An 11,253-nucleotide genomic window follows, 5' to 3' on the forward strand; every position below is an offset into this window, starting at 1 on the left:
TAACAAATAACAAAGGGTATGATTTAAGTGTAATACGAGGCTCGCCTTGCAGGTTACGAACCATTTAGTCGTAATAGAGCATTTACCAAATTTCCTACTGAGGGAGTTAGCTCTTATACATATCGAACGGTATTGACGTTTAATGTTACACTCATCGCTTAGGTTATTGTTTGTAACATATTTATATATATATGTGTGTGTGTGTGTGTGGTGTACTGTGTGTGTTTATATATATGTGTATTTATATGTATGTGTATGTGTGTATATGCATGCATGTATATATATATGAATGTGTATATTTATGTGTGTGTATTTATATGTAATATGTTCATATGTATGTGTATGTATTAAGTACAATTATACTGTACGCTTATACTGCATATTATTAGGATTTTCTAGGAGGTTTTTTCTTTTTTTTTACTATTTATTAAATATCCTGATTTTTCTGTTTACCTTTGCGTTTCCAATTTTACTTTTGTTCAATTTGACTGTATTGTTTTTTTGATTAGTAAGTTTGGACGCACCACTGATTAGTGTGTGCCACTATTGTAAAATGTGTGCCAATAAAAACTGAAACTGTGACCAAGGTAGGTAATAGAGTTAACAAATAAGGGTATGATTTAAGTGTAATACGAGGATCGCCTTGCAGATTATCATACATTTAGATTTAGACTCATTAAACGTGATATCATAATCACTAGCAAATGTATCACAAATATCAATAAGACTTCGTACCCTGCTGCTATGAAGCCATAAGTAACAAATCATCAGCATGGCTTAAACAATTGATTTTAGTACCGTTTAATTCACATCCAACTTTAGCATTATCTAAAAGTAAAAGTACGCACTCCGTTCCTAACGGAGAAAGGATCAGATATGCAGCTACCCCACCTGACAACAAACTCCTGCGACCAATACCATGATCGAAGGATTCGAATAACAGGGGTGGGGGTACCTCGTTCAACCAGCGTCTTGAAGTGGTTGACCTTATCGAACGCTTTGCTAGCGTCTAGGAACAACAGCAAATGTGGCTACCGTTATTATTGTAATATTCAATTATTTGTTTAAGCACAAATATGCATAGGTCAGTAGATTGTCCCGGTTTAAAGGCAAATTGATTGTCATTAGAACATAATGTATCATCACAGTTTTTAATCATAACTGACTCTAGAAGTTTAGATGCTACACACGCCAGTGCGATAGGCCTATAATTGCTCTTATCAGTAATGTCACCAGATTTCGACTTAATTGTGGGAACAAGAGTGACTTTAGTAAGATTCTGAGGCACAAAACTATGCATAAACATTGAACTGAAACAAATGCTCAGAACAACACACAACCTATCACAAGCAAAGAAAAGATTATGTTTAATTAATCGAAGCTCGACCACACCCACTTTGGTGTATGAGAAAAACTGTCTGGGCGTTAGATCTGCAAGTACCGTAAATGCGCGTATAAGTGCTTGTAAATAACGAATACAAATAAATAACAATACAAATACGTAAATAACGAATACAAAAATTAATCTCATTGCAAATACGGATAATTTTTCATTCCTGATGATGACATAAGAATGTCGAAATATTGAATCCCGACACGATGGCGTGCATTTCGATACTTGGAGTACGGTATGTATTATACTATCTTATCTGAGATTAATCAGTGGACCTTTCGGTTAATATCATTGTCAGTGTGATGAATAAATTAAGAATGTTTCCAAACAAAACTGCAATTTCCTTTTTGACATTTTATGCTTTTTACATTGTAACTTTCAAAATAAGTAAAATTAAGTTTTTTTTAATAAGGAAATGTTTACATAGGCCTTCCTTTATTAAGCTTGCTACATATCTTTCATATAAATTTAAAAAACAATTAATGTTAATATTATATTTTCCACTGCAGTTGTCAAATTTGAGCCTTCAAAATTTAGCAATTCACCTATAAGTTCACACAGTGAAAACCCCAATTCGTGACCCCTTTAATTCTGAGACCCCTTCCAATTCCAGACCACTTGTTCAAACACAGAGGTAACATGTGATTGCATACCAATACCCCACCAATTTTAGAAAGTATAATACATACTCCAAGTATTGAAATGCACGCCATCGTGTTGGGATTCAATATTTCGACATTAATTATGTCACCATCAGGAAATGATGACCAATTTTAGGTCCCAAAGATAATTATCACTAATTAGAGGGCAAACTGACGTAATAGTACCAATTTGATTGTGAAACTTTGCAACTAAACGCTCGCTCTTCAATACCGAGATCACAGAAGTTGTGAAAACCTTCATAAGTACTTAATTAATCTTACTACAGTACATATTTTTAATTAAAAAAATTAACTTGACACTTCACCCCTGGAATTGAAAACCACCAAGATACAGCTCTATTCGATTTCAAGAAACAATTGGCAACGACATAATGTTTTCTATTGATGTGATGGCTCATGCGTAATCTAGAGCGTAGTCAGTGATGATTGTGGCGGTACGATTTTAATTAGTCTGTATTATATTATAATAGGAATAAAAACTTATGGCCTAGTTGGTTTCCATTCTTTAAAATACAACATGAACATGAATCAATTTTCGATCTGTATGATCTGACCTATAAAAAGATTCAATAGAATTGATACTACTTAATCTCATTAATATTTCTTATGTTATTAAGTACACACGTGTATTCTAAGACTGAATCACGACACGTGACAACTGACGTCATCAGATATTTCGCCCGTTTGACCACAACACATAGTTTACTATAGATCAGTACCGTATACAGTTTGGCCGTTGGGAATATTGTGTGCAAGAAGTGGACGGCGTTGATACTAGTGGTTTTTTTTAAACAACTTTTGACATTGTATGTTTGATATTTGAGAGTCATGTCATCAACAGCAGAAAAATCGAAGACAGACGATGCTATGGGGGATAACAAGTATTTGAATTTACCGCTAAATCTGCAGTCCTCTAAGGAAAATGTCGCCATACAGCTGGGTGTTGGTGAAAGCCTACCGAAACAAAACAGTGATTCACACGGTAGGCCAATGGAAAGTTATGCCCAAATGATTGCGAAAGCTATTAAATCCAGCAGTAGTTACAGTGCTTCACTTCCAGAAATATACGAATTCATAACGAGTAAATATCCATTTTATTGTGAAAACAGAATGCATTGGAAGAATTCTGTACGCCACAATCTAACAGTTCAGAAGGAACTATTTAAACGCTTACCTGGATATGAGTTGGATGCTCGTGGCTGTTCACGATGGACTTTAGCTGACGGATTTGAAGAGTTGCTACAAAAACGCCAGAAAAGACGTAACTCCTCATTGCGTACGGCTGGACAAAAATATTCCGTGCGTCCAAAGTTTAAAAAAATTGTTCAAATTGAGAAAAACACAATATCGCCGCGTGCTCTCAATCCTGGTCCACAAATACAGATCTCGCCACCTGAATCGCCTGCTTCGGTGACGTCAGTATCGGCACCTGAGGACAATGTTGTTTTCAATGATCCGTCTTTTGCAAATCTCACCTCAGCGGAGTCAGTTTCGCTGACGGACAGCGACTCCTCCGTATTATACCAAGATCATTATATTTATACAAAATCTAATTTTGAATCGTCAGATAGAAGCGAGACCGCTTTATGGGAAACCGCAATTTCCGGAGAGGTTTTACCTGGAGAATTGTCTCCATACAAGGAAGATTTTTACCCTTCACCTCCAGAAGCTGTCCCGGTTTCCATTTGGAAAAACGAAAGCGTACCGCTTCAAGTAGGTGAACTTACGCCGCTAAGCACCCTCGATGTTTTTCAGGTTCTTCATAGTAACGAGGTAGGCCTATCACCTCTATACGAACAACAACTTGGTAGACCTGCAATAAGTAATTTTAGATATTATGTTGACGGTGAAAATCAACAGAATGGTATGAGAAGCCAGTTAGCCATATATGGAAATGCCCGGTCACTGATTGTACCTAAGACTCCAATCGACCAAGTACTTGTTGTTGACACGAATTGTCCGCCATTGTGCACTGTATAACAAATCCAAACTCGATAGGACAGTTTTAAGGCAAATTTATGTAATTGTATAACGCACAAAAGCGAATTTTGCTACCACACGTCACACAAACGTTGAAAAGTGACAACTTTAAATGCATAGCTTTAAAGGAATAGCAGGTGGAATGCGCTGGAAGTTTTCATGTGCAATGATATGTTTGTAACGCAGTGAAAACAACTGATATTGTGTATATTAAACTAAACACATAACGATAAAATTAATTTACAACTGAAATTTTACTAAAACCTGTAACAATATAATTATTCGTTGTAGTTCTGATAACTGTAAAGGTGATTAAAAATGTAATTATACTTTTTTTACTGAAAAATTTTGATACATTTTATGCAGATATTTAGGCCTATCTTAATCAATTTGTACATTTGTTTGTTTTCCTTTAAGTTGTTTTTGAACAAATGTTTGATCAATAAACATAATTATATTCAAAATGTATAAATTTTCTTTGATTTACATTCAGTTGTTTATCACTTATACCGTACCTATACCGCAAGGGCGACCGACAAAATGTGGATGACCAACTTGCAATAAAGTACTTACAGGCAACAAGCCTGTCGAAAGATACAGATATTTTTTAAACCATCATTGGTTGGTGGAGTAAGATAAATGGTATAAGTCTTACCCAAGCACGATCAATGTGGTCAGTATTAATAACGACGATATGTACATATCTAAAAATCAAACATCCTCAACGAGTATAACCATAATTTTCTTTTTTAGAATTTTTAGAACCATTAAAAACAATAATAAATTATTATAAATAACAAATGAAGAAATATGTTGCAAAAAAGCATTTAAACTACTTTCCGGGCCCACCCTTTATTTCAGGAGAAAGTCCAACATAGCTGCAGGGGAGTAATTTTGGATGTGTTAGGCATACTTTTCACAATATGACTTTGCTCATTCACATAACATAGCTTTTAGTTCATATGAATCGATCTGCAATCGCCGGAGCTGATCAATTTCCAACAAATTTTGTACCACAGTTATTAAAAATAAAATGCAAAATAAAATTTAAAAAAATTAAAAATGAAATGCATTGTGTGGCAGTTCAATATAATTGGAACGATTTTAGTAAAGAGTAAGTTAGAAAATAACAAGGTAGAAATTTTGAAATTTAGAAAAGGGTGAGGCCCCCTTCCCCTCCCTTTGTTTCACAGGCCTGGGTCCGGATTTATCAAACCAGAAATCAGCTTAAATTCGTCTTAAGTCAATTTTTTGCTTAATTCAGATTTATCAATATTGTTTAGTTCAAAAATTGCTTAAAATTAAAAAGTTAACTACGCATTGCTAAGATGGTTTGATAAATCAGCTTAAAATATTTGCTTAGGAACATATTATCTACTTTGACTTTACATTTGGTAAGCTGAGATTGATAAATCCCGGGCCTGATTTTGAAAATCTTTTTGTTGTTTTTATCAATACGTGTGTAATAAGCGCATATCAAAAGCACGCCTAGCCCGGCCCTCTGATCAATAAACCATAGAGAAAATAGAACAGATAAACTAACCCAACCTAACCTAGGACCAATATCATTAATTTCAATAGAATGTAAGTAGATTGGAGATATTGGAAATTGCATTTGGACCCAAATACGTGTCAAAATTAGACTGGATCAATTTAGGTGTTCTAAAGGCGTTACTAATGCACATGCCTTGGCTTCAGTATTACAGTACCGTACATAAAATAGGCCTACACTTGCACTGACCAAGACAATGGTCTCGGAATGCCCTTTCAGTAGTTTATAGAAAATCCTATGCTTTAATTGCCCATACAATATTGATTGACAATTGACCTTGATTCAGTACTTTTTAGGCTTTCGTCAGGGGAATCTGGCCCCTCGTCGGGGAGTCGGTGACCTCCCCACCCCCCACCCACCGTCGGGGAAATCCATTGGATTTGTCTACAAACAAGACCGTCATCTGCAAATAGTCGCGTGGTGCTAGAGACTTGGTGTGGATATCAGTTAGGCCTATGTGGAAAAGAGGTGCGGGCCAAGTATGCCCTATTCTTTTCCGAAGAGTGTAGGCTACTGTGTTCTTTAACGTGCACAATGGGCATATTGGCCACATTTCAACTAGAAATGGATTTTTAGGTAACTTTGGTCATTTAATCATAAATGTTTTCACAATTTTTTAAAGAATTTTACCCATTGTATGAGATCCAAATTGTTTTATTTTAATTTGCAATAAATTACTTCAGTATTGAGTCTTGGAGTTTATAGGCTTAAAAAAGCAAAAGTAAAAATAAGCAAATTAAGTAGGCCTATTAAAAAAAAACAGACAGAAAATGCAGACCCTGGGTAATGTGCACGGGGATAATTTGAAAATAAGCAAGATGATGCAATCCATAAATTGAATAAATAGCCCCAAAAATCGATCACTGTGTGTTTCCCATGGTCTGTTTGTGCTTCAAACAAGCAAACCCTGTAAACAGAACTATGAAATAAAAAAAAAAACAACAAAAAACAAAAACAAAAACTCCCAATTGGTATTCTGAGCTCAGCTTTTATCGTTGTTTTATTCGCTTGATTTTATATGGTAATAAAAAGTTAATAATAATATTATTCGTACTTAATTTTATATGGTAATATAAAGTTAGTGAACCAAAGAACAGTTCTCTTCAAACAAGCAAACACACGCATACAAAGGTATACAAGACTTTTGTTTTGTTCTGCTCACTTTGTTTCGTCTATAACCTTCTTTTTAAGTTATACAGATTTAGCATTACTCCGACTTTTGTTGCGGCTGGTTCCGTCTCTGTGATTTGCTTTGTCCTGTGATTTGTCAATAGCATTCTTTACTTTTCAAATTGTGTTGGTGTATCCATGGAGGAATTAGTTTAGACGAAACTAATTCCTCCATGGTGTATCAAAAGACAGTGTCAATGCGTATGTGTACATGCGGAAAACGTTTTTTTATTTAAAAAAAACAAAAGTCAGACTCTAAGTATGATCTTAGCGTAGGCTTTTGTATTGCGAACAATTACATTGATAAAGCGACCCAACAAAGTTGACTAAACAAACAAATTTATTATATGAATAGGCCTACACAACATAAAATACCGTAAAATACACATCACACTCGCATGTTAAGCTGTATAGTCTTGTGTTCAACAGCGCAAGTGGACAAACGAAACCCTGTGGTATACTATTCGAAAATATCAGGGAATTTTCTCTCAGTGTACTGACCAAAATAGGCGTTAAATAAACGTCCCCACAGAAATTTCCCACGACCCTATTTTGGATCATGACCCAACCCGACCGCTGGTGTACTACAATTAGGCCTAAAAGTGTAATTTGAAATTACTAACCTTAGCCCTATCTTAGGCTTACGGAGTTTCCCCAGATGTATAAACTCGGCGGAGATAATTTTTGGGCCCGGAGATCAACTCTAAAATAACTTGGCCCTTCAAACAAATTAATTAGGAACCAGGACTTTTAGACCATTTAGACAATCAAAAGGAGTATCGGATCGAAGTTAAAACGTTAGGCTGGAATGATACAAAAAAAAAAGATCATGTAAGTAGGCCTATTTTTGCAAGTTTTGGATTATATTTTAATTTTGAATTTCATGAAGTAAAGTTTTCCGACTTAGGCCTACTCTGATTTATATGATTCTTACACACAACGTTTCTACAGAACTGACAGAAGAAGAATTCAATGTAAAATTGACAGTATCAATTACATGATTATGAAAGTGTAGGCCATATATATCTGCATGTTTTGCAAATGTATCAATACTAATTTGATCGAAGTCACAATTGAGTTTTAACATTGAGTGAAGTACAACGTTTGGCCATCTGCAATCATCCATCAATTAAATAATTTTGCTCTTGCAATCTCGAAGTTGTGAAAGGGGAACCCATTCAAGATCTCCATAGAGGGTGCGTATCCGTGGTGCTTTAAGCAAGAAACAGGCCATTTGTAATTGCAGCTCCTGAAGGTTTTCAAAGTCATATGTCTTTCACATATCTCCATAATACACCCGGTTGAAGTCGTCAAAGTTAGCCATATACCTTTAATATAAGCTATAAGACTTTTCCCTTTTGAATGACATGCTCATAATGTGTATGTTCACTTGAATTGGATAAAATATAGACGCCTAAATATTATAGATATTTACCTCCCTTATTGTCCTCTAATTTCCACTTTTTATCTTTATGCGTTTTTGCAACGACCATAACATCTAATCATGCCTCCATGATCTAATCTATCATGGTTGAAACCTAATTTCCATTCCTTAGCAAAAAACTATTGGCAATTTGTAACATTTCAGTAATTTCCCGTTCATTCCCCTGCCTACTAAAAGAGCCCTCCCTCCAAATACCATTCATTCTTACTGCCAAATTACTTTCGCGAAGAAGCGAACACATTTGTTAATAAAAATTGAAAATGAAATTGGAGAAAGTACGCACCATTGTTTGACTCTTTTATCAGGGATAGCGCCAGGATTTGACCGCCGGGGTGGGGGGGGGGGGGGGCAGGGGGGGGGTGGCAGTCCGAGGTCCCGACCAGAGCAAAGTGGGCGTGGACGAGCGTCGCTTAAAATGTTTCGAGAGTGGTCCAGGCGCCCCCGGAAATTTTGACATTTGGGTTTCAAAGGCTTATTTAATCGATTTTTAGAGTTTACTTATACCGTATGTAAAAAATACATATTTTTTTTTCTCCCCGACGAATTGTGGTTTTTCTCTCCGACGGGAGCCCTTCCCCACCCCCCTCCACCACCTCCGCTGGCGCCACCCCTGTCCTTTATAGATATCTCATCTGTCATATTTTCACCAACTTTTACTTTTACTTTAAAAATGAGCTTTGTACCGTAATTGTCCAAGTTTTCCCTCGTATCCCTGCATTCTAAGCGGATTTTAGGAGACCATCTCGGCATATGCTATCAAAAGCTTTTCGGAAGTCCAGGAAGGCTGGGTGTGATACGATCAGTATTTCCCTGGACCGAAAGTATATTTTCTTTTTTCCCAAGGAAACAAGATATGTATATCAACAACAACTACTACTCAACTCTTTTAAAAAATTTAGACACAAGAACTAAATTTTTGTTAAATAAACTAACCAATGATGGCGATATCTACTCGCTACCAGCGCTTGATTATTTTTGCCAATTGAAAGTGCCTCAGTAACTATTTCAAGGTCAATATTACTGACACAGAGTACGTTTTCATTATCAGCATTATATCTAATTTTCGTTAACTCCTTAACTGCCCGTTAAACATGTAAAACAAAATCTTCGTTAACCATACCTAGGTTCTCCCAATATCTTCAACATCAAGAATTTTTTCTTTATCACGTGTAGTTTCGTCTGTCTGGGATTGTGATGCAATTAATACCAGATTTGGTATGTTTTCTCAGCAACTTCTACGGATTTATTAACCCTAACTTCAGTAATTTTGTAAATGTTTGCACTTTACTTACGTTTGCCTCTCTCCACCCAGGAGTATATAAATGGGTACCTGGTAGGATGGTATGGCATTGAATGTATGGGTCATGCGCATTCAAGCAACAATGACCAGGGATACCACCCCCCCCCCCAAAAAAATACATGGTCATGGAATTTTCATAGACAGAAAAATATGCTTAAAAAATAGTATTAAAACCAGGCTCCCTGCTTCTCCTAACTTAGAACCCAAAAAAAAAAAAAAAAAAAAAAAAAAAAAAAAAAAAAAAAACCACCAAGACTGAAAAATATTACGGATGACCTCAAAAGAGGCTGATTTTATTTCGCTAGAAACAAATTTTAACAAGAATTGAATGCATTAACATCTGATCAGCTTTATGAGCACTTGAAATGCTCTGTTTATAATTTATAGCAGACGATCTACCGTCTATATTAAAGGATGAACTGTAACAAAAAAAAAACACCAAGGCCGATTTCTTTCTACTTGCTACCAATTATAATACGGTAAACCTTGACAAAACCAAACATGGCCAGTTTTGCCAATCTAAATAAGAACCAAAGCAGTTGGTACAGTTTACACAAGGTCATAATAATAAGCAGATTTAAAGGACTGTGTTCCAATGAAATTACAACTCTGATTCTACATTTTGCAACTCTTGCAGAAGCTTGCTTTGGGAATACAACTCATATAGCTTTAGATTTGCAACTCTTGCTGTAATTTATTTTGGGTTTGCAACTTCGGTTAACTTTTACAATTTTTAGTTAGAATTGCAACACGGATCACACAGAATATTTTTTTATAAATACAAATTTCCAAATCACTTTACACGTTTTCTTGAAACCCAGTAGGCCTAAGCCAATGCTTAGATCATAGTCTGAAGAGAAACTGTTACTTTGAAGTTTCCTTAAGAATCATATCACTTATAAACATCTGTTATTTTACAAAGTATTGTTTTACAGATTATGACTTGACTTATGATAATAATTAAAGAGCAGCTCACAGTTTGAGACAATATGAATATTATTCTACCAACAGTCCTTAAATAATCAACTACAATTCTTCATTTTACGTAGGTTATCACAATACATCAGCTCTATAAACTGGTAAATCTTACTGAGCCTTTCTCATGCATGTACCGTATATCTTTCGAATCAAAACACTATAGGGAGCCCTCACTGTTTCACATTAGTGTATTATTTGATTCACCCTGATTGCCTTAGTTCCCAGGAAAATGGTTTCTTTATAAAGTAAAATGGCCAGCTACTGTATTAAATATTGAAGTGAATACGCTTCTACAACACAAAAATACACATGCTTAGTAAAGTATTGATAGGCCTATTTGATATTTTTGAATTTATAAATGACCTTTTCACAATATATAATAAAACCGGGCAATAGCATATTGTGTTCACTTGTTAAATAACTTGACACCATAACCATTAATTAAAAAATAAACAAAATTCATTCATTCATGAATACATATGAATTTAAATTGGAAATTAGAATTATCTGGCATATGGAAATGGTGATATATTCATAACCATAATTTATTAGGCAATAATAACTGGTACCTTATTTTTATGAGGGTACAACCTGTGTTTGGTTGATTCAACTTAAAAAATAAACCAGTTAATCATTGAATAATTCAGCCCATTATTACAAATGAAAGGAATGATAAGAGATATCCATACTATGCCACTTGATAGAATCATTAAAGGCTATCAGGGGTGGAGTTAGAGCTGTCTCTTATGCACATCTAGATGTGTATAAGAGACA

The 11,253-nt window shown here is 35.2% G+C and overlaps 1 protein-coding gene across 1 annotated transcript; it reads left to right on the plus strand.

Annotated features, from left to right (window-relative positions):
• The first annotated feature begins 2,737 nt into the window (after positions 1-2,737).
• On the plus strand, positions 2,738-4,499 carry LOC117110802 (forkhead box protein I1-A-like). The gene has a single exon (XM_033253626.1). It carries the CDS (start codon positions 2,884-2,886, stop codon positions 4,033-4,035), a length of 1,152 nt encoding a protein of 383 aa, XP_033109517.1. The 5' UTR covers positions 2,738-2,883; the 3' UTR covers positions 4,036-4,499.
• The last annotated feature ends 6,754 nt before the right edge of the window (positions 4,500-11,253 follow it).

This window comes from Anneissia japonica, unplaced genomic scaffold (assembly GCF_011630105.1).
Source record: "Anneissia japonica isolate Jap-2015-1 unplaced genomic scaffold, ASM1163010v1 scaffold2756_len2360902_cov194, whole genome shotgun sequence".
In the NCBI taxonomy this organism is placed as follows: Eukaryota; Metazoa; Echinodermata; class Crinoidea; order Comatulida; family Comatulidae; genus Anneissia; species Anneissia japonica.